The sequence below is a fragment of the Coffea eugenioides genome, chromosome 3 (genome assembly GCF_003713205.1).
Source record: "Coffea eugenioides isolate CCC68of chromosome 3, Ceug_1.0, whole genome shotgun sequence".
NCBI lineage: Eukaryota > Viridiplantae > Streptophyta > Magnoliopsida > Gentianales > Rubiaceae > Coffea > Coffea eugenioides.
Window position 1 is genome coordinate 38,335,663 of NC_040037.1, and position 26,015 is coordinate 38,361,677.

At 36.1% G+C, this 26,015-nt stretch overlaps 3 protein-coding genes across 4 annotated transcripts; all 3 read right to left on the reverse strand.

Moving 5' to 3' along the window:
- Positions 1–891: 891 nt before the first annotated feature.
- LOC113764855 (methionine aminopeptidase 2B-like) lies at positions 892–9,218 on the reverse strand. The gene is made up of 10 exons (XM_027308884.1): positions 8,947–9,218; positions 8,612–8,836; positions 7,427–7,463; positions 7,228–7,335; positions 3,497–3,596; positions 3,198–3,343; positions 2,844–2,935; positions 2,618–2,712; positions 2,330–2,426; positions 892–1,289 (listed from the first exon to the last, which is right to left on the reverse strand). The coding sequence occupies exons 1-10, from the start codon at positions 9,203–9,205 to the stop codon at positions 1,096–1,098; spliced, it is 1,353 nt and encodes a 450-aa protein (XP_027164685.1). The 5' UTR covers positions 9,206–9,218; the 3' UTR covers positions 892–1,095.
- A 773-nt stretch (positions 9,219–9,991) lies between these two features.
- Positions 9,992–14,900, reverse strand: LOC113764857 (tyrosine--tRNA ligase, cytoplasmic). 2 transcript variants are annotated; one of them, XR_003467695.1, is made up of 4 exons: positions 14,101–14,900; positions 13,483–13,689; positions 10,641–11,780; positions 10,346–10,435 (listed from the first exon to the last, which is right to left on the reverse strand). XR_003467695.1 is itself a non-coding variant. In XM_027308887.1 (3 exons), exons 1-3 carry the CDS (start codon positions 14,752–14,754, stop codon positions 10,292–10,294), a joined length of 1,005 nt encoding a protein of 334 aa, XP_027164688.1. In that variant the 5' UTR covers positions 14,755–14,818; the 3' UTR covers positions 9,992–10,291. The 2 variants fall into 2 exon arrangements, 1 of the variants encoding a protein (XP_027164688.1); XM_027308887.1 differs by lacking the exon at positions 10,641–11,780 and having other exon boundaries at positions 9,992–10,435; positions 14,101–14,818.
- A 372-nt stretch (positions 14,901–15,272) lies between these two features.
- On the reverse strand, positions 15,273–24,075 carry LOC113764856 (methionine aminopeptidase 2B). Its single transcript, XM_027308885.1, has 11 exons — positions 23,741–24,075; positions 22,544–22,580; positions 22,342–22,449; positions 18,737–18,836; positions 18,432–18,577; positions 18,077–18,168; positions 17,851–17,945; positions 17,563–17,659; positions 16,391–16,534; positions 16,081–16,298; positions 15,273–15,654 (listed from the first exon to the last, which is right to left on the reverse strand). The coding sequence occupies exons 1-11, from the start codon at positions 23,871–23,873 to the stop codon at positions 15,544–15,546; spliced, it is 1,281 nt and encodes a 426-aa protein (XP_027164686.1). The 5' UTR covers positions 23,874–24,075; the 3' UTR covers positions 15,273–15,543.
- Between the last annotated feature and the right edge of the window lie 1,940 nt (positions 24,076–26,015).

Below are 26,015 nucleotides of genomic sequence, written 5' to 3' on the forward strand. Positions count from 1 at the left end.
CTTCAGTGATTAATCTGGGGAATACACTGCATGGCACCTTTCGCACTTCATTTTTCTCAATTCTTCTAAGATGATAATGCGCATTATTTTGACATTCAGTCAAGTGACTTTTATGTGATTTTGCATTTCGATCATCTGTGGTTTTTGGCACACTTTTATGTGGGGGGTTCCTTTTGTGTGTGTGCGTGCATAATTTTAAGGTATTTTTTGCTGTTTTAGAGGAGAGTCTAGGGTTACTGAAAACATGCCAAAATCTTGGAGATAATCAGTCTACATAGAAGCATGTTATGAAGAGAATAGATGCAAAAATAGAAGCAAGAGCTGACAGCGCAAAAGCCAATGTGGCAACAGTTGGTGTAAAGCGAAGCAAAAACTATCCCATGTTATAAAGTGAATAAATGCAACCAATCTTAAGGGTTAATCACATTTAATCGCATTAAAGTATATTTCGTTTCTCACTTTACTCGTAACTTTTTTTTGTTTCATTTTATCTCCCATTGAACAAAATCAACTCTAATCTTAATGGTGCCATTTAAGTCACAACGCTCCTAAATTTTTACAGCCAGCAGAACCTGATAAAAAACAATCCGAAGGTCAAGTAAAACATAACTATTGACTTCAAATCCTCAATACTTCTAGTAATACCCTAGCTAGTCACAAGTAAAATGCATTCTAGAACTGCCAAAACATTTATTGAGCGAGTCTACTAGCTGCTCATCTTTTAACATATAATCTGCAGATGTAGTGAGAATCTATCTTAATGTGCTTTGTCTATGTATAAAGTCCACCAAATGTGATTTCTTCCAACTTATGTTGTTCTCCATGTGGCAAACGACCTAGTAATAATAGTGACCACACACACTCCATCAAACCAAAAATTTAGACCAGTTCTATCTCAAGAAAATGCACCTTTCATAATAAGCTTTACATTCTGTCTCTCACCAACAGATAATCAATCAGTTACACAAGTTTTCCTAACAAGAACCATTCTCCAAACAAAACAGTGAGAAAGGAAAAAGGTAGCCTGTAGCTGTTAGTCGAATAAGGAGACTTAAAGATACAACAAATGACAGGAAAATGAATCCGCATATAGATTCAAGTTCCATCAAGCACGGTACCCAGCCAAAAAATGTAGAAACCATCACCTGTTGATCCAAAGGTCTCAATTGCATAAAACTCGCCCTCTTCCATTTTTGTTTGTTCTCCTCCTTTCACAATTGGAACAGATTTTCCAGCATGGATTTGATAACTTCCAATACCGTGCCCATTCAAATTTCGGATACTCTTAACTGACAGAGAGCAAACCCAAAAACATTAAATATCATTCATTACATGAAATTTTATCATAAGATGACTACAGACTATAAGTACATGACTTTTTCTTCCTGTCATTTTCCTGTTATGATTCTATATCCAGAAACTTATACAAAAATGAAAGAACAACCAAAATTTTTTTTTTTCTTTCATGGTGGTTGTGGCACAACACAAAGTACAGCTTAAGAACAGAATCCAGCAACCAGTCATGACTTGAAACTCAAAAATCATAATGCTTTTTGACTAGTTATGAAAATCCATGTTTCCGTGAATTTTAACTTTGCAATCTTCCCTGAGATAGAGATAAAGAAAATTATCTTTCACTGTTTGTATACAGTGCTCTAAACCAAAGGAATCCCTGAAATCTGCTCAAATCAAGAAAGGACACAAGATAATACATATTAGCCTCATGTTTAGGTTAAACGCTGAGGATGACCAGAAGACAAAATATAGTGCAAGCAATAATATTCAATCTAAGCCTGTAAAGCCATAAAATAACATTAAATCAAGCCCAGTTTTATTGGCCAGATTTCTTTTTGGACTCTGCCAAAATTTGGCCGCCCCTATCAGTACTCAAAAGCCATTTACTGCAATAATTTTTCTCATCCCCCAAAAATTTACCCTTCTTGAAAATCCTTTACCAAAAGGCCTTTCTATTACCAATGCGTTCAATGAAGCATGTAATTTTGGAGTGTTTTCCCAATTGTCATTGATTGTACAACAAATGCACTCATCTTAAACAACGTTCAGCCAATCAAAAGGTGACTTAGAGAGTGAAAGGAAAGATATTAGGCAATGTTTCTATACCAAAAGTACAATCCCAACAAGTAAAATCATATGGTTCTCGGTGTAATAATTATTAAGATTGTAAAACATTTAAAGAAGAATTGGACTCCAATTACTAAAAGTATTGCCAAAAAAATAAAAAAAGGTTTCACATTATCAGCCAATATTCTAACCTCAAAGCATCTGACTGATGTAAAGTAAAAGCTACATTCATTTCAGTTTCAATTACCTTGGTATACTTTGCCGTTAATTTCAACCTCATATGATTCCATGACCTCTTGGATTGCAGCACCAACATCACAAAGGCGGACATCAATTCCAGCTTCCTGAAAATGAAACAAAGTATAAAATACTGTGAAGATATGAGTTGGTTTTAACAGAATGCATTGTGAAAATCATTTGTTATATAACTTGGACGACAAGTTTACATCTCATTAAATTTTACTTATTAACCAGCAGGTTTCAAATTTTCACTTTAATGAACTTAATTCCAGTTATCCAACACAAATACACCCACCTTGATTCCCGTATTTGTGGCTTCACGTGAGGCTTCAAGGAGAGGGTCGAACATAGGATTAAATGCCACAGTAAATGCAGAGTCTACTATATGTCCTGCAAGTACAAACATGCCAGAATTAAACACCAACAGTGGAATGATGCTAAGCAAACAAAAACAAGTAAAACCAATGAGGCAGTACGAAGCATGCCCACAGACCACCAGACGTAAGATTTGAAAATAGTACCATCAATATGAGTTCCAAAATCCAGTTTCATGACATCATCATACTGAAGCACAGTTTTATCTCCAGAATTTGGGGTCCAGTGGGCTGCAACCCTGTAAGAAGAAACAGGTTAGAAGCAGAAAGAACTTAACCAGAGAGGAAAAAGAACTCAGTTTGAAAAAGAGAAAAGAAAGAAAGAAATGAATTAGCTGACTAGAAGCTGTAAAAGTAAACACACTAAAACTGACATGGTGAATGTTTATAAAGTGTTTTCAGTTTCTTAACACAGTAAAAAACTGACATAGTGAATGTTTATAAAGTGTTTTCAATTTCTTAAGTTACATAATATTGCACGAACAACACATTCATACTCACCAATTTAATGAGCATCCTGTGGGAAATGCAATGCCAGCTTGGAGACCATTCTCTGATATCAATTTACGTACAGTATTCTCCAAGGTCTCACACAGATCAATCATTAACATTCCAGGCTTCAAAATCTGCCTGATATATCTCCGAACCTGAACAAGGTTACAAGGTTGCCATAATGGAAGAAAAGAGCCAGCCATTTTTCTCAGCAACTAAATAGGGAAATATTCATTTCTTCAGGTTGCTCTCATATGCGAACAGACATGTCCAAGCACACAGATAAATATCAAAGTTTTAGTACCTACCTGACGATGAACTTCTGCTGCCTGGCGAACGGAATTGTAGATTGGTTTTTCCAGGCGCTCCAACTCCCTCTTTTCCTCGGAAGTTGTCCTCCACAAGTTACTGAATTGAATCATCAACAACAGAAATTTATTTTAAGAAATCTCCATGATATTAAATTAAAAAAAAAAAGAGCCCAATAATAAGAGAAAAAGGGATTGCATACTGAAACCAGTTGAATTTAAACCATTCGAGACAGAAAGGAATAAGATCCGGTGCATTTGAAAACGAATGACAGCTACTTTCCTCTAATTGAGAATATAAAAGTGCACTAGTGTTGTCTAATTGTAATTTGCATGCCAGCTAACTAATTGCAATCATGCACCTATTCCAAAACCATGCTTTAAACTGTAACAGATAAACCACGCGTTTTGATCCAAATCAGTCGGCACTTGTAAAAATAAAACTACTTCATGCAAGAGATGCAAATGGTTCATTCACCGGGTTTCAAAAACAGCTAGCCATCCTCATTTTGATCCTTCAGACATATCAAAAGAACAGATATTCCTCCTCTTTTGATGCTAAGAAACACAAGGTTTAAAAGAAAATAGCCCCACCCATAAAACAGAAAGCAAAGACTACATCATTTTCATAACAGAAAACAAGTTCTTGGAGCTATTCATATACATACTGGCATCATCCCCTTTGAAACAGATGTCCAGCCTCTTTGCTTATTGACAGAAAAAAGAGTTACCAATATATCAAGTCCAATAAAAAGAATCCCTAGATTGGATTGGGAACATGCAAAAATTGACTTTAGCCACATCACAACGATTAGTACAAAGTACAAAGCACACTACAATAACAAGTGGCAGAAATATCTCTCTCATATAAGGAAGGTTAATTAGTGGTCCAATAATAGGGCCCACAAATTGCCGTGGGCTCTGTCACTGCTCTAAACCTCCAGTCCACAAGATGCCAAATCCCATGGCATTAAATTCCTCATGGAAGGCTCATGTATAAACATGTACTTCCCTAGACAGAAGAGAAGGCAAAAATGTATGAGATGTTAAAATGGAAGCTCGAAATGGAAAAGTGCCTATCCCATCAAGTTGCCAGGGATGGTTTTGGGTAATCACCAACCATAAGCATATGCAATCTCATAATTTGGTTGGCTACGCTAAATATTGTTTGACATGCTGACATGTTAGATTAAAAATGTCGAATGTTGTAACATGTAGATATGTAACAGAGATGAACTTTCTATAGTACTCATTTAAGATATTCCCACAAATTTATACAGTTAAAATACATCAAAATCCAATTCAATTTACAAATTTATGGCGAGTAGATGGCGCTCCATTCTTTCTTATCATGGTTTCAAAGCAAGACTGATATTAAAACACATCTTTTGAATATTACTCAATTTTCTCAATCCATCAGAAGGTATGGAGAAGATTACAGACAGAATATATATCTTTCCATTGTGGTAAACAGAGCTACCCAACCTACTACAGTGACCAATTATACACAGGATTTTGATGCCTGATGGTTTTCCCTGTTAGGGTTACTATTTTTTATTAAATACACACTTTATCATTTCTATGTTATTAGTGCATTTCCTTACAGGAATGGATTCTAATCTTGGATGACATCTCTTCAGGTCCATGTTCATTACTTTTTTAACTTTCTTATTTGTGGGGTATCTTACTAACACTTGAATGATACATGAAACATTCTAGAGGATTGTTATTGAATTCTTAAATGATGCAAGAGAACTTCCATGGTAGGCTTAAGTAACAGTTTTATCATTATATATCAAAGCACTTATTCAGGATGCGTTTATTAGGTTTGATTTGACTAAAAGAGCATATACCTGTGCTCCAATGCTATCCCCAAATCAAATTGTACACACAAATATGTAGATCCTGAATGGACTGAAAACAGATTATATATGCAATAAATTAGGTAAAAGAAAGTGCAATCAATTTTTGTATGCATGTTTGCCAATGATAAAATATGTGAGAGAAAATAGCACAGTCTGAAAAAAAAGAAGGCAGCAACTTTTTGTAACTCTCCTGCGACCTGAATTACGCATGTTAAGGAAAACGTAACTAACTTTACAATCAAACACTATCTCAGGTGCATCAACAGCATCTCCAGGAGAAGGCATATACAGTCAAGACACATGTAAGATGTCCAATAAGAAAACACTGGCGAAAAATCATCACAATAAAAGGGCAAAGATACCAAGAAACATCTACAAACCCAAGAGTGTCCTATTAGATTCACCTATCCCTGCCCACTTTTTAAAAATAAAAATAAATAAAAAAAGGTACCCCTGAAAGGAAAAATAATCCAGCATTACTTCAGCTTAATTAAAGAAGCTTAGATCTCCTAATTTTCAGATACATATAAATTCTTAAGTGTCAAGATATCCCACTTCTTTTCGTTGCTCTTAGAAAGAGCACTGGGATGCTAAAATCTTCCAAGCAGAAAAATGCTTAGGGCATCAGGCAGAATAAGCCAATGAAAATATAGTAACTCATCAACACATTGCAGCCACGAGCAAGCACGCATCTTCCCCCAGCACCCCACTGAAGAAAATTATTTAAATTACAAAAAGATAAGCCCAGAGACTAATAAAACTCAGGATTAAGGGTCCGTTTGATAAATCTAAAGTCTGAAATCTGAATTCTGAAAATTAAGTGCTGAATGTATTAAGTTGCTGAATTGTTCAAGTTATATTTGTTTGATAACTAACTGGATTATGATACTCAATTGAAATATCGCACAATTATGGGTTTGTTTGGATTGGGCTTTATTTCCCCAATTTTTTTTGCTTACATCATCATTACAATTTCCAATACACCTTTTTACCTTTTCAATTACCTTTTTATCTCACATACATCACATCACAAAAAGTGCTACAGTAAAAATATCTCTAATAATTGTATTTCTATTTTTTTTTATTTAAACCTATATTTGTGCATTTGGAGAAAAAGAAAAATGCGCATGTGTGTGAGAGAGAAAATAATGAAATAATTTAGAAGTGGTATTTAAGTGTGTATATTTGTTGTAAGAGTGTGTGTGTGCGTGCATCTGTGTCTTTGTATATGTCCAGCATAAAGAAAACAAACGTGCACTATGTGCAAGAACACTATGAGATTGTGTCATGTGCGTGAGAGGCATAGTATGTGTGGTCAATTCAGAGGAGTCAGTCAAAATTTTTTTCACTTAAAATTTTGTACACAAATTATGCAGTGCTTAATACATTAAGTAGTAAGGAATTTCTATTATCAAACATGCTAAATTCAAAAAATTCTGAATAAATTAATTATCAGCATTAAGTAGAGTTATCAAACAGGCCCTAAAAGTGGATTTACTATTCGAGCTTTCTCCTCAGACAATCATAGCTCACATAGTTTCGCCAACACATCCTAATAAAAAGCTTTCCAATCTGCACACTGCAGCAACTTTGTAGTAAAGAATTAGTATATCCATGCACATTCACTCTTACAGGAACTTTCCCTTGTATGGAAATTAAATGCTGTCAGAAGCATTTATCAATTAAAAGAGACAATCCTTTTGCTCTCCATCTCACTACTATGAACTTTTAAATACAACCAATAATCAAATGCAGAAAATATCCTGACCCTTTCCATTGCGAATTTTTCAGACAATCTGTTCTGATTGCAATAATGCTTAATATAGGTCATCAAAGACAATAAAGCATACAGTAATGGGTACATACTCGTCTTTGTACTGTTGAACTTCACCCTCTGGAAATTCCCCAGAAGGGAAGAGTTCAATAACTGGGATGGATGGAGGATCTGTTTGCACCCGCATTTCTTTTTTCTTCCTGAAAATGCAAAACATGAAAAAGGAGAAATGAAAACCTAAATCCTTCCATAAGGAGAAAAAAAGACAATGAAAGGAGAGAAAGTGCTCACTTGCTTTTACTTTTTTTCTTCTTCTTTTTAGCAGCTTCTGTGAATTTCAAAAGGCCCAAGTGTAAGAGCAAATACTACTATTAAATTATTTATCAAAAAGAATGAATCAGTAATTATATATCACTTTGCTATGCAAATTTCAAAAAAAGTATCAAATGTCAATTAAGTCCAGATTTTTTTATAGATTGGTTACTGGATTAACTGAAACATATCTTTTGAGGGGGAATGGATGCTAATGCTTAATCAGCTGCCTGAAAACTTAATTCATATTTCAGCATGTGTTGAGAGAGTGAACAAATATACAAATACGATGCTACAACTAAAATGACGTTTGAGGAGAGCTAGACCTGAATGGGCGAACATAAATATCCATATTATCTAAACTCTTTTCCAAGAAACAGAGAATTTGTAAGCTGAATGAATAAGTTTGTGCATGACCAACCTCTCTTCATATGCATTCGCAAATAATCTAAATCGATGTTCAACGAGCTATAATAAGCAAACAAGAAACTCAGCTGCTCAGGAGTAAAGAAAATGAATCTATTAACAGGCCGGAAAGGACAGCTTATCATGGGAATGAAACACAATCGTGAGCAATAAAAAGGAGAATATAGCAGAACAGGTAGAAATCATTTGGTATATCTGATAATCATCAACAGCACTGGAATAGACCAAAGCTAGATAGCCAAGCTGAAAATGGGAAAATAAACCAGTCTATTCCCTTAAAAAAACAAACTGGATAGGACTTCTTTTCAGGTGTTCACTGGACTTGTGATTTTGACTTATTAGACCGCAAAAGGTTTGACTGTAAGAAGCTACCCTAACAAGTACTGAATCAAAAAAAAAAATTTTTTGCTTAATAAATTCTTTTTACCTTAATGAAGAACAACTACTGTTTCACAAATCATATCTTTCAAGCAACTGAACAAACCTTAGAACCAAAAAGATGAACAAGGGAATCCCACGATTATACATGAAGCAACAAGTCGTTCTCTGATTAACAGATGCAATTTAATTAGAGAACAAAGTTCAGAAAGTTTTTTCTACTAATTGCGCACACATTAGTAATCTATTACAATCAGAATATCTAAAGATCGATTAACGAGAGTCATGGCACCAAATTAAAAGGGATTATTGGAAATGTAAAATAACTACGATTAACCCAAGCAGCGATGCAATAAAAACCTTGTGGGCCATCTAAAGTGAGCTCATCAACTTTCTCCTCAGTTTCATCTGCTGCTGCAGTTTCGGATGGCCCCTCTTCTTCTGGGACGGCTCCAGCCCCCAATTCGTCGTCTTTTGCCATTTTCACTAGGACTGCTGCAACTGCACCAAAGCGGGTGGCTGCACCAATTCTCTTGACCAAAAACGATGGAAAATTGGAGAAACCCCAAATTTCTCCGCGGACTCCTATCAAAATTAGTCTTTATTAACTTTGTAGTATTGTACCATAAAGAACTTATATATAGAGTGGGAATGGGTCGTGAAGTTTGTTGTTGGTGCTTCGTCCTTCTTCATACTTGTTGGTCCTGGATTCCTTGTACCGGTTTTGTTCCCTTCTATTTTCCAAACCACCTGAAACCGTGTGCCAGAAACCGTGTGCCAGAAACCGTGTGCTTTTATCTCTCTCTTTTCCCTCGGTCTCTTCTGGTTCTCTTTCCATTTCTTCCTCTTTTTCGTCATTCTCTTCTCTCCTTTTCTTTTCCTTTGCCATCTTCCTCTTTCTTCCTCAGTCAGCAAGACTAATATGGTAATCTTTTTTTCTCCGCAGATTTGCATTGAAATTTTTTTTTCATGTTTTTGCACTTCTAGAAGACCTCTGTTTTCCATTGTACTCTTCATCAGATTCATCTCCTGTTTCCATTCACAAGTTTCTGACTGTTATTCAAACTTTCTTATATATTTTGTTCCGTTTTATTGTTATTGAATATTTCTCTCTTATTTTTTATTTTTTTGGTTAGAAAACCCTTATTTGGTTTCTTTTATTTTTTGCGTCTAATGTTTTCCATTTGTTTTCGCTAAAAGTAAAAAGAAATCCTTTTTTTTTTTATCAAAACGGCAACGAAAAGTTATGTTAATTTTGATCAGTGCTAATTTTTTGCCCTTGATTTGTCCCCTTATTTTTTTTCCGAAACTCCAAAACTTGGGGTCTTTTAATCTTTACTTTTACTACCACGCCTCCTACTTATCCCATTTCCCCTCTTTATGATTTAAGTTTTAATCAAATTCCATAGCTGTTTCTACAATAATTATAAAGAGACGTTTCCTTTATTACAAATTGTTGATGTCATCAAATTGAGTGTTGAAAGCTGAAAATTTTTGCTTAGGTTGGATGTGTAAAGTGAAGCAAAAACTATCCCATGTAATAAAGTGAATAAATGCAACCAATCTTAAGGGTTAATCACATTTAATCGCATCAAAGTATATCTCGTTTTTCACTTTACTCAGTAACTTTTTTTTTTGTCTCATTTTATCTCCCATTGAACAAAATCAACTCTAATCTTAATGGTACCATTTAAGTCACAATGCTCCTAAATTTTTACAGCCAGCAGAACCTGATAAAAATCAATCCGAAGGTCAAGTCTGCAAGCCAGATTACATTCTCAGCTATTTGCCAAAGTGTCAACAAAAGATAGATAAAAGACAAAAGAATGACCATACATTAGTGATGTAAACTATGACAGGTCAAACATAGACAAGGCCCATTATCATTTATCTTTTCTTCCTGCAATATCTCACTAAAAACCAGCGGACATACTGCACAGAAATTTAGGTCCAAAGACAGCAGTAGATAGTGGGGCACACTAGAAGTGCAAGTTATGAGACCAAAGAATCCTGTGACCTTGACGAGCTTCCAACTGCCTGTTATGATATTCTAGCATTCTTTAGAGATCTGCAGACCACAACACCATCAGTTGTTCGCATGGTGTGCATACCAAGTGCAGCAATACACGAGTCATCCGTCCCCAGATGAGGCTGAACCTGTTCCCAGATCTTTTTCTTCTGAATCTGCAAATTATTGGAAAGAAGCATAACAAGCCGAGCAGAATAGAAAATTAAAAATGCATAAATTCAGTGTCTTTCTACTTTGCACTGAAGACAACAAAGAGAGAGCTCGCAGATATGCATTGACACCAAATTCTTGCACAATGACCTTTGGAACCTTTAATTCAGTCATAGAACTAATTCAGTATTAAAAGTCAGAGAGCTTTACCGACTCCAACCTGCAATGCGACCCGACAGCCTCAGTACCAAATCAACAATCACTTTTCTGTCATTCCATTAACAAGCCCACAAGCTGAGAAAAACAGCTCTTCCTCCAATCATCCTCTTTGGATCATTAGTTGCATCAATGGTTTAGTCAAGTCAAACAAAAGCACGTTAAGCTAAAATTATGTCACACTCCATTCACTCACAGACGTTTGACTGACATGGGTGCATTCAAGATACCTTAATCAAGAATTCAAGTAAAACTTTTAAATTAACCGAAGAGAAAACATTGGGAAAAAGGTATCCCCCTAAATTAACCGAAGAGAAAGGACTTGACAGTGAAACATTAAAAAGTGCCAAAAGTAAATGTTTTTAGGAGTTCAGTGGAAAAATTGGAACTAAAAATAGTCCAGTAGCCAAAATTACACCAAAGGAATAGTTTAATGGCCATTTGGGTTGCCCTTTTTCTGCTTTAATTCCCTGAACCACAATATTTGTTATGAAAACATAACTATTGACCTTCAAATCCTCAATACTTCTAGTAATACCCTAGCTAGTTACAAGTAAAATGCATTCTAGAACTGCCAAAACATTTACTGAGCGAGTCTACTAGCTGCTCATCTTTTAACATATAATCTGCAGATGTAGTGAGAATCTATCTTAATGTGCTTTGTCTATGTATAAAGTCCACCAAATATCCTTAGAAAGAGGCTAGCCTTCTGATCACAGGTTGGTGGGTGTGCGTCAAGGGTATTCACTTTCCCCAGTCCACTGCAAGGTGGCGGCAGCCAGGGTAATTAGATGCAAATATGAAGAGCTGCAAGATTATTGCATGATGCACCCACTGGCATATTACTTACAAAACCAGGTTCCTTCAACAGATATTTCAGCAATAGCAAATCACTTGTAGTTTGCACCATAGCCCTATATTGGCATTTAGCACCGTACCTTACTCTTCCAAGAAACAAGATTCCACCAACAGGTACACAAATAACAGTTGTCCACCCACAGTTGTCCAGATAATTAGATACAATACGTAGAGTTGCTTGCCTTCTGCAGATCCATTGGATTATTATTTTCAAGACCAAGTTCCTTCAACAGCTGTTTCAGCTATAGCAACTTGCACATAGTTTGCACCATAGCCCTATAATCAGATTCAACACCAGACTTTGAAACCACAGATTGTTTCTTGCACTTCCATGAAACAGGATTCCACTAACAACAATATATTTTAAGATGACTGTTCTGATAGAGTTAGCCATGACCCAAGGCACCTTTAAGACATTTTAAGATTCAGTATGTCTAATCACTGTACCTTGGTGAATTCAGAAACTGGTTCACCAATCTTACAACAAAAGCAATATCTGGTCTGTTTACTGTTAGGATAGCTTAAAGGTTTTGTCTATCTAGTAAAAGTAAATACAATATGCCTTTAGTTGCTTATGGTAACAAACTTGCAAAACATTCTCATCCAAACATCTCAGTTGTGCCATGATATTTTATTTAATCCTTAATAAGTAAGCAAAAACCACAGTAAACATTGCAATATGTGATGCGTACCAACTAAAAATTCTCATATTAAAGGCCAACGACTAAACAGCCAGTTGATCAGATTGGGTTGACAACTTGACTGGGCAAGGAAGTGACCTAACATTTCAGCAGCTGAATCTGGTGACATGGCAGTGATGTATGTTTCTTTGAGAAGAAATATGTGTTATCTCTCAATATTTGACTTGATGTTGATTTGACCTTATCATTTTACGAAGCCATAAACATAATCAGTTTATGGACGAATAAAATTAGTAACCCATTGAACGAAAAGTTCTGCTTCTTGCCAGGCCGCATTTAATAAATCATTTACTAAAAGGTATTTGGGTATCACCCATATGTTTATACAAACTTGACTTTGTTTTCATCGATAAAATCTAACTGTTTTACCTACAGAAAAGAATAACAGAACTAAATTATTCAGTATCGCTAATAACTGTTTCAGCACACTCACTTTCTTACCAAGGGCAGTTTTACATTGAGATTCTACTAGCATCCATGCATTAGTAAGACATCTATGACATTGTTCTTCACAATGAAATCAAAAATACAAAAGGTGCATTGAAGAGGTTTATTAAGGAAAGCTAATTATTCTTTGCCCAGTGTCCTCTTCAGTAATTCATCATCTCAATGCAAAGCTGAATTATAATCATTTGAGCATTTTTACGATCCTGTATTAGTATAACTTATCACCTTTGCATTTGAAGCCCTATCCATCAAACCAACATAAGTAGTACTTTAATAAACACCAGAGTTCTCTTCATTGAGGATATGACCAAGCAAAAATTCCACAAGTAACGCAAAATTATTGTTCTTGCCCAAATTTCATTTGTCAATGAACTTGCAAGCTATAACCTACCAACAAAGTAGTTTATAAACAGGATCCTGGAGAACTCCCATAAGAAAATGGAAAAGATCAGGAAGAATTTTGTTACTAAACATCTAACCAAAAGCCGACCATGTGAATTCTGAATACCATGCATTAAAGAGCTGAGACATTTATAACGTAACCGTAAAGTATTTTAGAGCAGAGCATACATTCAATTGTCCAACAAAGTGATGTACTACCCCTCATATAATTTTTTTGCTTACTTAAGTTCATACTTATAGGCTTTGATACACGAGGCATGTCGCCACTAAATTATCTTTTGCCTAGAGAGGTCTATAACGGGAAAGCTAAGGGTTTAATACCCGCTTTTCTGTGCACGTCTAGATGTTGTCTCTGACATGAAAAATTCCCTACCATACCAAATAAAAGTTTGGAACTTGTATTACGCAATGAGAGTTTGAGAATTTGCCTGATTGGGCGATGCGGCATCTGGAAGATTCTCCTTTTCATCCACAGAACCAAACCATATCCTTTGACCAGGAACTGAGCCTTCAGGAGGCACTAGTAGCTCCACGTTCTCATGTGATGCATCAGAAGCTGCCATCAGCATTCCGGATGATTTGACACCACGCATATTCCTTGGCTTCAAATTAGCAAGGACAACCACATTGATGCCCTGCATGTTGATCTCATGGGGTTAGATATTTTCACCTGAAGGTTTGCTCAAAGAAGAGACAGAAGACCAGCTCTTCTCAATTGAAAATGCCGTCCGATGAGCTTTTCAGCTATTTGGGAAAGTAAAAAGCTTGGTATGTTCAAGCATGCGCGACGCTATGCTGAACACAGTCTTCCTTGTGATGATAGCAATAAAAGAGTGGGGATGGAAGGCTCTATAGGGACATGGCTAGCTTAGAAGCAGACATTTTTGTCAATAACTAGTAGTCGTGGCCTAACACTAGTAGTATTAAGCACGAGGGTTGTCCAAATTTGTCACTAATAGCTTAACAAGCAGCAGCAGCAGCAGTAGGGGTAATTTTGATGCATGACTTAGTAGCAGTAGAAATAGTAGAACAGTATAATATGGTACCTGAAGATGGTGGAGGGGCAGATATTTGACGAGGCCACTACAAATGATTCTGGGTTCAGGCTCCCCAACATCGACCTCTTCGACGTAGAGGGAATCAGCTTCCTGGTGCCTCCAGGCCTTGAGGATTTTGCCCACTCGAATGTCCAATGTGTTGGCGGCTTCTTTGATCTTGGTCATCTCATCATCGTCATCATCCTCCACCTTGACGGAGGAGGAGGAGGAGGAGGGGGCAGTGCAGAAACAGCGTTTCCACCCCGGCAACAACGTTGGAATGGGAGTAACAGGAGTAAATTTTGTGATGAGCGGGGAAGGCAGCAGAAATGGCGGTGTTAGTTTTTTAGGAGTAGCCCAGGAGGAGGAGGAGGAGGAGTAATTAGGATTAGTAGGAGGTGAAGTGGAGAATGGTGGGGTTAGTATAATCGTCTTCTTCTTATCTCTGGGCCTGAGGAGGAGGAGAGGCTGCAGAGGCCGCGGCGTTGAAGATGAAGTAGCAGAAGCAGTGGCAGAGGGAAGTAGAGCTCGTAGCAGTACAGGGCGACGACCACCATATCCATAATTACTGCTGCTACTAGAACAGCAGCAGTAGCCGCCGGAGGAGGAGGAGGAGGAGGAGCAGCCTCCCCTCAACAAGCTCATGCTGCCCCCCAGCCCCATCCAATCCAATCCAATCCAATTAACTCGACGCCTATGATTCGGATCAACCTAAAACTAACCAATACCGTGCGAGTAGGCTTTGAATGTCAAGAAGCAGCCCAACCTCCACCCGTTTACAATAATAACAATGCAATATTATTCGTTTGGGCCTAGTTTTGACATAAACAAACAAAATGCAAGACCCAAAAGTTTTTATCTTGGGGTGTTTTGGGAGTTTCAAAATGAAGAAATGTGATGATTTTTTGGGGCATAAATATTGAATTTGTTCATGGTTCATTATTTATGGCAGTTTACAAACACATTCAAGTTTTTTTCTTTTTTTTTTTTAACTGAATTAATATTTCTTCCTCTGTCCTTTTTTTTCTTGTGAAATTTCTCGCCCATGTTCCCATCCGAGCTTCCAGGATTTGAAAATAATCCTTGCATCCTTCCAACCATATAGTTATAGCCTCCTGATTACCGGAGGACCACATGATCTATGCTTCTCTGTATTCTGTATCAAAAATTTAGCCCAGTTCTTCAATCTCAAGAAAATGCACCTTTCATAATAAGCTTCACATTCTGTCTCTCACCAACAGATAATCAATCAGTTGCACAAGTTTTCCTAACAAGAACCATTCTCCAAACAAAACAGTGGGAAAGGAAAAAGGTAGCCGCATGTAGCTGTTAGTCGAATAAGGAGACTTAAAGATACACAACAAATAGGGACTAGCCTCCGCACAGCGCCCGGCAGAACGTAAACCCTAATTATTGATTAAGCTCAGATCATCATCACACTTTGTCGTGCCATTAATAGTCATCGCCTCTTGATATCACCTCTTTGCAAGTAGGACGGAGTAATATGGTATGTTCAAACTGAGATACATAGCTGCCTTTGATGTCACATAGAGGAGGGTAAGGCTGAAAAGCATACAACAAGCTTCTGTTAATATATATAGCTAGAATCTAAAATCAAGAGAGGAGAGAAATTTATCAAACCAAGTTATATACCCCATTATGAACTTGGCTAGTTCACAGGTAATTCCCAGTATTCCATTCTATGACATTAGGTAATATCTCTGCCGACACATATCTTCAGATCTTTCTAGATTTTGATATTTTGCATCTTCCAGTCATCTTAACATACTCAGCAAGATATAGGAAGATCCTCTCACCATTTGGACATGATGTATAATGGCATCTATCTAAACACCCCAGAAGGTTCCACATCCACAAAATCACATGCTCCCCCCACATCTTAAAATCTTTCTTTTATTAATGTCAAAATTGAAACCTCCATTTCTTCAAAGTTCATTACCTCACTGACAATAAATTAACGTGAAATACCTGAACAATCCCAGAATCACATAGATTCTTTAGTGCCATCAAATATTTTGTCTCCCCAAGGCGATCTAAATAACGTCTACAGAAGGCCAATGTAGAGAAGTTCTTATTAATTGTTGCCAGAAGCTGTTTTGCTCTCGGTAATCGCAATGGTATATGGCCAACATCAAAATTCTTCATGTAATGGCTGCACTCTAGATCTTCTCTGACATACCCCTTTCCTGTACAAAACAAATAACAGGAAAATGAATCTGCATATAGATTTAAGTTCCATCAAGCACAGTACTCAGCCAAAAAATGTAGAAACCATCACCTGTTGATCCAAAGGTCTCAATTGCATAAAACTCGCCCTCTTCCATTTTTGTTTGTTCTCCTCCTTTCACAATTGGAACAGATTTTCCAGCATGGATTTGATAACTTCCAATACTGTGCCCATTCAAATTTCGGATACTCTTAACTGACAGAGAGCAACCCCAAACACATTAAATGTCATTCATTATATGAAATTTTATCATAAGATGAATACAGACTACAAGTACAACAAAATACAAAAATGAAAGAACAACAAAAAAAAATTTCTTTCATGGTGGTTGTGGCACAACACAAAGTACAGCTTAAGAACAGAATCCAGCAACCAGTCATGACTTGAAACTTAAAAATCATAATGCTTTTTTGACTAGTTATGAAAGTCCTTGTTTCCGTGAATTTTAACTTTGCAAACTTCCCTGAGATAGAGATAAAGAAAATTATCTTTCACTGTTTGTATACAGTGCTCTAAACCAAGAAAATGGCATGATAACTATCAGCCTGAACATCCAAAGGAATCCCTGAAGTCTGCTCAAATCAAGAAAGGACACAAGATGATACATATTAGCCTCCTGTTTAGGTTAAACGCTGAGGATGACCAGAAGACAAAATATATTGCAAGCAATAATATTCAATCTATGCCTGTAAAGCCATTAAAAAGCATTAAATCAAGCCCAGTTTTATTGGCCAGATTTCTTTTTGGACTCTGCCAAAATTTGGCCCCTATCAGTACTCAAAAGCCATTTACTGCAATAATTTTTCTTATCCCCCCAAAAATTTACCCTTCTTGAAAATGCTTAACCAAGCAAAAGGCCTTTCTATTACCAATGAATTCAATGAAGGGTGTAATTTTGGAGTGTTTTGCCAATCGTCATTCATTGTACAATAAATGCACTCATCTTAAACAACGTTCAGCCAATAAAAATGTAACCTAGAGAGTGAAAGGAAAGATATTAGGTAATGTTTCTATACCAAAAGTACTATCCCAACAAGTAAAATCAAATGGTTCTCAGTGTAATAATTATTAAGATTGTAAAACATTTAAAGAAGAATTGGACTCCAAATAGTAAAAGTATCACCAAAAAAATAAAAAAAGGTTTCACATTATCAGCCATTATTCTAACCTCAAAGCATCTGACAGATGTAAAGTAAAGCTACATTCATTTCAATTTCAATTACCTTGGTATACTTTGCCGTTAATTTCAACCTCATATGATTCCATGACCTCCTGGATTGCAGCACCAACATCACAAAGGCGGACATCAATTCCAGCTTCCTGAAAATGAAACAAAGTATACAATACGGTGAAGATATGAGTTGGTTTTAACAGAATGCATTGTGAAAATCATTTGTTATATAACTTGGACGACAAGTTTACATCTCATTAAATTTCACTTATTTACCAGCAGGTTTCAAATTTTCACTTTAAAGAACTTCTTTCCAGTTATCCAACACAAATACACCCACCTTGATTCCCGTATTTGTGGCTTCACGTGAGGCTTCAAGGAGAGGGTTGAACATAGGATTAAATGCCACAGTAAATGCACAGTCTACTATATGTCCTGCAAGTACAAACATGCCAGAATTAAACACCAACAGTGGAATGATGCTAAGCAAACAAAAACAAGTAAAACCAATGAGGCAGTACGAAGCATGCCCACAGACCACCAGACGTAAGATTTGAAATTAGTACCATCAATATGAGTTCCAAAATCCAGTTTCATGACATCATCATACTGAAGCACAGTTTTATCTCCAGAATTTGGGGTCCAGTGGGCTGCAACCCTGTAAGAAGAAACAGGTTAGAAGCAGAAAGAACTTAACCAGAGAGGAAAAAGAACTCAGTTTGAAAAAGAGAAAAGAAGAAATAAATGAATTAGCTGACTAGAAGCTGTAAAAGTAAACACAGTAAAAAAATGACATGGTGAATGTTTATAAAGTGTTTTCAGTTTCTTAACACGGTAAAAAACTGACATAGTGAATGTTTATAAAGTGTTTTCAATTTCTTAAGTTACATAATATTGCACGAACAACACATTCATACTCACCAATTTAATGAGCATCCTGTGGGAAATGCAATGCCAGCTTGGAGACCATTCTCTGATATCAATTTACGTACAGTATTCTCCAAGGTCTCACACAGATCAATCATTAACATTCCAGGCTTCAAAATCTGCCTGATATATCTCCGAACCTGAACACAGTTACAAGGTTGCCGTAATGGAAGAAAAGAGCCAGCCAAATATATTTTTCTCAGCAACCAAATAGGGAAATATTCATTTCTTCGGGTTGCTCTCAAATGCGAACAGACATGTCCAAGCACACAGATAAATATCAAAGTTTTAGTACCTACCTGACGATGAACTTCCGCTGCCTGGCGAACGGAATTGTATATTGGTTTTTCCAGGCGCTCCAACTCCCTCTTTTCCTCAGAAGTTGTCCTCCACAAGTTACTGAATTGAATCATCAACAACAGAAATTTATTTTAAGAACTCTCAATGATATTAAATTAAAAAAAAAAAGAGCCCAATAATAAGAGAAAACGGGATTGCATACTGAAATCAGTTGAATTTAAACCATTCGAGAGAGAAAGGAAAAAGATCCGGTACATTTGAAAACGTATGACAGCTACTTTCCTCTAATTGGGAATATAAAAGTGCACTAGTGTTGTCTAATTTTAATTCGCATGCAGCTAACTAATTGCAATCATGCACCTATTCCAAAACCATGCTTTAAACTGTAACAGATAAACCACGCGTTTTGATCCAAATCAGTGGGCACTTGTAAAAACAGAACTACTTCATGCAAGAGATGCAAATGGTTCATTCACGGGGGTTCAAAAACAGCTAGCCATCCTCATTCTGTGTCTCTTTTTTCCAAGAATAACCTCAACTGACCCCATCAAAGCAAAAACTTCAGCATGCTTTGATCCTTCAGAGATATCAAAAGAACAGATGTTACTCCTCTTTTGATGCTAAGAAACACAAGGTTTAAAAGAAAATAGCCCCACCCATAAAACAGAAAGCAAAGACTACATCATTTTCATAACAGAAAACAAGTTCTTGGAGCTATTCATACACATACTGACATCATCCCCTCTAAAACAGATGTCCAGCCTCTTTGCTTATTGAAAGAAAAAAGAGTAACCAATATATCAAGTCCAATAAAAAGAATCCCTAGATCGGATTGGGAACATGCAAAAATTGACTTTAGCCACATCACAATGATTAGTAGAAAGTACAAAGCACACTACAATAACAAGTGGCAGAAATATCTCTGTCATATAAGGAAGGTTAATTAGTGGTCCAATAATACGGCCCACAAATTGCCGTGGCCTCTGTCGCTGCTCTAAACCTCCAGTCCACAAGATGCCAAATCCCATGGCATTAAATTCCTCATGGAAGGCTTATGTATAAACATGCACTTCCCTAGACAGAAGAGAAGGCAAAAATGTATGAGATGTTAAAATGGAAGATGGAAATGGAGAAGTGCATATCCCATCAAGTTGCCACGGATGGTTTTGGGTAATCAGCAACCATAAGCATATGCAATCTCATAATTTAGTTGGTTACGCTAAATATTATTTGACATGCTGACGTGTCATCTTTGACATGTTAGATGTAACAATGTTGAATGTTGTATCATGTAGATATGTAATGGAGATGAACCTTCTAAAGTACTTATTTAAGATATTCCCACAAACTTATACAGTTAAAATACATCAAAATCCAATTCAATTTACATATTTACAGAGAGTAGATGGTACTCCATTCTTTCTTATCATGGTTTCAAAGCAAGACTGATATTAAAACACATCTTCTGAATATTACTCAATTTTCTTAATTCATCAGAAGGTATGGAGAGGATTACAGACAGAAAATATATCTTTCCATTATGGTAAACAGAGCTACCCAACCTATTACAGTGACCAATTATACACATCTTAGGATTTTGATGCCTGATGGTTTTCCCTGTTAGAGTTACTATTTTTTATCAAATACACACTTTATCATTTCTATGTTATTAGTGCATTTCCTTACAGGAATGGATTCTAATCTCGGATGACATCTCTTCAGGTCCATGTTCATTACTTTTTTAACTTTCATTCTAGAGGATTGTTATGGAATTCTTAAATGATGCAAGAGAACTTTCACGGCAGGCTTAAGTACAGTTTTATCGTTAAATATCAAAGCACTTATTCAGGATGCATTTATTTAGGTTTGATTTCACTAAAAGAGCATATACCTGCACCATTGCTATCCCCAAATCAAATTGTACACGTAAATATGTAGATCCTGAATGGACTGAAAACAGATTATGTATGCAATAAATTAGGTAAAAGAAAGTGCAATCAATTTTTGTATGCATGTTTGCCAATGATAAAATATGTGAGAGAAAATAGCAGAGTCTGAAAAAAAAAGAAGGCAGCAACTTTTTGTAACTCTCCTGCGACCTGAATTACGCATGTTAAGGAAAACGTAACTAACTTTACAATCAAACACTATCTCAGGTGCATCAACAGCATCTCCAGGAGAAGGCATATACAGTCAAGACACATGTAAGATGTCCAATAAGAAAACACTGGCGAAAAATCATCACAATAAAAGGGCAAAGATACCAAGAAACATCTACAAACCCAAGAGTGTCCTATTAGATTCACCTATCCCTGCCCACTTTTTAAAAATAAAAATAAATAAAAAAAGGTACCCCTGAAAGGAAAAATAATCCAGCATTACTACAGCTTAATTAAAGAAGCTTAGATCCCCTAATTTTCAGATACATATAAATTCTTAAGTGTCAAGATATCCCACTTCTTTTTGTTGCTCTTAGAAAGAGCACTGGGATGCTAAAATCTTCCAAGTAGAAAAATGCTTAGGACATCAGGCAGAATATGCCAATGAAAATATAGTAACTCCTCAACACATTGCAGCCATGAGCAAGCACGCATCTTCCCCCAGCACCCCACTGAAGAAAATTATTTAAATTAGAAAAATATAAGCCCAAAGACTAATAAAACTCAAGATTAAGGGTCCATTTGATAAATCTAAAGTCTGAAATGTCAATTTTGAATTCTGAAAATTAAGTGCTGAATGTATTAAGTTGCTGAATTGTTTAAGTTATATTTGTTTGATAACTAACTGGATTATGATACTGAATTGAAATATCGCACAAATATTGTATTTCTATTTTTTAAAACATTAACTTTATTTGTGCATTTGGAGAAAAAGAAAAGTGTGCATGTGTGTGAGAGAGAAAATAATGAAATAATTTAGAAGTGGTATTTAAGTGTGCATATTTGTTGTAAGAGTGTCTGTGTGCATGCATGTGTGTCTTTGTGTATGTCCAGCATAAAGAAAACAAACGTGCACTATGTGCAAGAACACTATAAGAGGTATAGTATGCGTAGTCAATTCAGAAGATTCAGTCAAAATTTTTGTCACTTAAAATTTTGTACACAAATTATGCAGTGCTTAATACATTAAGTGGTAAGGAATTTCTATGATCAAACATGCTAAATTCAAAAAATTCTGAATAAATTAATTTTCTGCATTAAGTAGAGTTATCAAACAGGCCCTAAAAGTGGGTTTACTATTCGAGCTTTCTCCTCAGACAATCATAGCTCACATAGTTTCGCCAACACATCCTAATAAAAAGCTTTCCAATCTGCAGACTACAGCAACTTTGTAGTAAAGAATTAGTATATCCATGCACATTCACTCTTACAGAAACTTTCTCTTGTATGGAAACTAAATGCTGTCAGAAGCATTTATCAATTAAAAGAGACAATCCTTTTGCTCTCAATCTCACTACTATGGACTTTTAATTACAACCAATAATCAAATTCAGAAAATATCCTGACCCTTTCCATTGCGAATTTTTCAGACAATCTGTTCTGATTGCAATAATGCTTAATATAGGTCATCAAACACAATAAAGCATACAGTAATGGGTACATACTCGTCTTTGTACTGTTGAACTTCACCCTCTGGAAATTCCCCAGAAGGGAAGAGTTCAATAACTGGGATGGATGGAGGATCTGTTTGCACCCGCAATTCTTTTTTCTTCCTGAAAATGCAAAACATGAAAAAGGAGAAGTGAAAACCTAAATCCTTCCATAAGGAGAAAAAAGACAATGAAAGGAGAGAAAGTGCTCACTCACTTGCTTTTACTTTTTTTCTTCTTCTTTTTTGCAGCTTCTGTGAATTTCAAAAGGCCCAAGTGTAAGAGCAAATACTACTATTAAATTATTTATCAAAAAGAATGAATAAAGTAATCAGTAATTATATATCACTTTGCTATCCAAATTTCAAAAAACGTATCAAATGTCAATTAAATCCAGATTTTTTTTTATAGATTGGTTACTGGATTAAATGAAACATATGTTTTGAGGGGGAATAGATACTGATGCTTAATCAGTTGCCTGAAAACTTAATTCATATTTCAGCATGTGTTGAGAGAGTGTACAAATATACAAATATGATGCTACAACTAAAATGACGTTTGAGGAGAGCTAGACTTTTGCAGCTTATAGTTTGCAAAGAAGAATGGGCGAACATAAATATCCATATTATCTAAACTCTTTTCCAAGTTACAGAGAATTTGTAAGCTGAATGAATAAATTTGTGCATGACCAACCTCTCTTCATATGCATTTCAATGTTCAATGAGCTATAATAAGCAAACAAGAAACTCAGCTGCTCAGGAGTAAAGAAAATGAATCTATTAACAGGCTGGAAAGGACAGCTTATCATGGGAATGAGACACATTCGTGAGCAATAAAAAGGAGAAAATAGCAGAACAGGTAGAAATCATTTGGTATATCTGATAATCATCAACAGCACTGGAATAGACCAAAGCTAGATACCAAGCTGAAAATGGGAAAATAAACCAGTCTATTCCCTCAAAAAACAAACTGGGGATAGGACTTCTTTTCAGGTGTTCACTGGACTTGTGATTTTGACTTATTAGACCGCAAAAGCTTTGACTGTAAGAAGCTACCCTAACAAGTACTGAATCGAAAAAAAAATTTGCTTTATAAATTCTTTTTACCGTAATCAACGACTACTGTTTCACAAATCATATCTTTCAAGCAACTGAACAAACCTTAGAACCAAAAAGATGAACAAGGGAATCCCACCATTATACATGAAGCAACAAGTCGTTCTCTGATTAACAGATGCAATTTAATTAGAGAACAAAGTTCAGAAAGTTTTTTCTACTAATTGCGCACACATTAGTAATCTATTACAATCAGAGTATCTAAAGATCGATTAACGAGAGTCATGGCACCAAATTAAAAGGGATTATTGGAAAGGTAAAATAACTATGATTAATCTAAGCAGCGATGCAATAAAAACCTTGCGGGCCATCTAAAGTGAGCTCAGCAACTTTGTCCTCAACTTTGTCCTCAGTTTCATCTGCTGCTGCAGTTTCTGATGGTCCCTCTTCTTCTGGAACGGCTGCAGCCCCCAATTCGTCGTCTTTTGCCATTTTCACTAGGCCTGCTGCAACTGCACCAAAGCGGGTGCCTGCACCAATTCTCTTAACCAAAAACGATTGAAAATTGGAGAAACCCCAAATTCTCCGTGGACTCCGATCAAAATTAGTCTTCTCTCTTTGATACGGGTGACTAGTAAGGATCTGTTTGGGTTCAAGGAAAGGAGCCTTAGGTAAGGAAAATGACTCCACCCAACCCCACAGGAATCCGTTTTGTTGGAAAATGTACAAAATTTTAGTCCCTTATAGTCTTGCACAATTCACAAAGGGATAATTTCAGAAACCTCCTTGAGGTTTTTGATAATTTTATGAAGCTCCCCTTAATATTATAAAATTACACATACCTCCCCTATTGTTGCAAAAGTACTCTACTACCCCTATATAGGATACTTGAGTTGTGTTTGATAAAATTGAAATTTGAAATTTGAATTCATTAAATTATAAATTGTTAAGTGCTAAATCTGTTACATTTGTGTGTATATCACATTAAGTAATAAGTAAATAACTTATCACTTAATTTTGGAAATAAGTTTTGCTCAAAAATTTCATGCTACTTAATTAATTTAGATGTTCTATTTTTCGTTATCAAATGCATCTGAACATATTAAGCTGAACTTACTAAGTTTAAGTGTTGAATTGAATTATTAAACAGGGTATTAGTAACTTTTTTTTGGGAAAAATTTTAGAAATTCCAAGGAAGACCAAAATTGACTTATTCTATCTCTCTTCGTCTCTCATACTTCCTCCTTTCTACCTTGGTCTTTTCTTCCACTTTGCTCTTTGCCCAAATTCCTGCCACCTTCCTTTTTGCCTAATATTCGTCATCCAATCCATGACCAAATTCTATTTATCGTCCATTGCTCGTATCTATCCCTTTCTTTCCCTTTTTATTTTTTCTCCATCCCCTCTCCTTTTTGCAAACATGATTAGACTCATTCTTTTTTTCTTTTAATTCTAAGTATAATGGGTTTGATTTTTTTGCATCTATTTGTTTTATCCAATTTTGGTTGATTATAGGTGATAAAACTTGGTGATGTCAAAAGTCAAAGTCAAGGATTTGAGATATGAATGGGCTTTAGAAATGAGTGGTTGAAAAAAATAATAAAGAAAATTGCAAAGAGAGTAAGAGAAAAGAGGTGCAATTGGTTGTTGACGAAGTGTTAGTTTAGGGTAAAATTTGAGGTGGAGTTTTACCTAGTTTAGCATCAAGTGACAAGTTTAATTGACTTGTCTAAGAAATGTAGGGATTAGGGCTGCTGGACATAAATCAGGTTGCGTTATTTTGGCTACTAGAGTTATTGGAGTTTATTTTGATTTAGATTGGGGTGTTTGGTTGGTTTTTGTGGTAGTGTTACTTGGAAGAAGGCAATCATCATAGTTGGATTTTTTTTTCAAACTTTTATTTTTTGGCAGAAAGAGTTTTTTGGCTTTGGTGTTGGAAGAAAGGCAATAAGCAAAGCTCTTTTTATCTTTATGGCAGAAAAGGTAGTTTAGGATATTTGAAGGAATTGGTAGCCTATTGGGCATATTTTGAAGCACTAGGGAACATTAAAATGTGATAGTCTGAGATTAAACTGTCAACTGAGGAAGAGACTAGCAGTACAACCACTGGACCAATGGCTCAGTGGGCACCAGGGAGGGACTTAAGTCCCTCCTTGGGTTGTTGGTGAGGGTTCAAACCTCACCAGCAGCGAAAAAAATCTAAAGGTTGTGCCATAGCACTCCCTTGGTCTAGTTGGGTCTGTATACCCACTAGTCCCTATCACAGCCTCCTTAGGCTTCCCCTACCCCTAGATTAGGATAGAGTAGGTTATACAAATGTATCTTTGCTGACAAAAAAAAAAGGAAGAGACTAGCAGTACACTTGGTGGACTGCCTAAAGCGCCATTGAGGATGACATGCTCTAGCTGGAACCCAGAATTTGCTCTTTGAAGCCTGAGGCCTTTAATAGCATTTGTCCATGGAGAAGGACCCAATTGGATGATTTTTCTACCCAAGTAAATCATAATGGGCTAGTAAAGTTTGGCCCACCATCCAATCACATCATTGCCGATAAATCTCAATGACATGTCCATTGTTGGTATTGTGTATTCGCTTTTTAGCGACCTTTATTCTTATTTTTATTTTTATTTTTAT

Bases quoted from the DNA above. Each gene is read 5' to 3' on its own strand.
- LOC113764855 (XM_027308884.1), bottom strand. From the start codon at position 9,205: ATGCAAATCTGCGGAGAAAAAAAGATTACCATATTAGTCTTGCTGACT. The intron at 8,837-8,946 runs GTATGAAGAAGG...TAATTTTGATAG, and splicing joins AAGGAATCCAGGACCAACAA to GAGTCCGCGGAGAAATTTGG. The intron at 2,713-2,843 runs GTACTATTTTCA...TTGTACTTGCAG, and splicing joins TTTTGGAACTCATATTGATG to GACATATAGTAGACTCTGCA.
- LOC113764857 (XM_027308887.1), bottom strand. From the start codon at position 14,754: ATGGGGCTGGGGGGCAGCATGAGCTTGTTGAGGGGAGGCTGCTCCTCC. The intron at 13,690-14,100 runs GTACCATATTAT...ATCAACATGCAG, and splicing joins TGCCCCTCCACCATCTTCAG to GGCATCAATGTGGTTGTCCT. The intron at 10,436-13,482 runs GCAAATTCTCAA...AATAATTTGCAG, and splicing joins ATGCCGCATCGCCCAATCAG to ATTCAGAAGAAAAAGATCTG.
- LOC113764856 (XM_027308885.1), bottom strand. From the start codon at position 23,873: ATGGCAAAAGACGACGAATTGGGGGCTGCAGCCGTTCCAGAAGAAGAG. The intron at 18,837-22,341 runs GTATGTACCCAT...GATTCAATTCAG, and splicing joins GTTCAACAGTACAAAGACGA to TAACTTGTGGAGGACAACTT. The intron at 18,169-18,431 runs GTGAGTATGAAT...TTCTTCTTACAG, and splicing joins ACAGGATGCTCATTAAATTG to GGTTGCAGCCCACTGGACCC.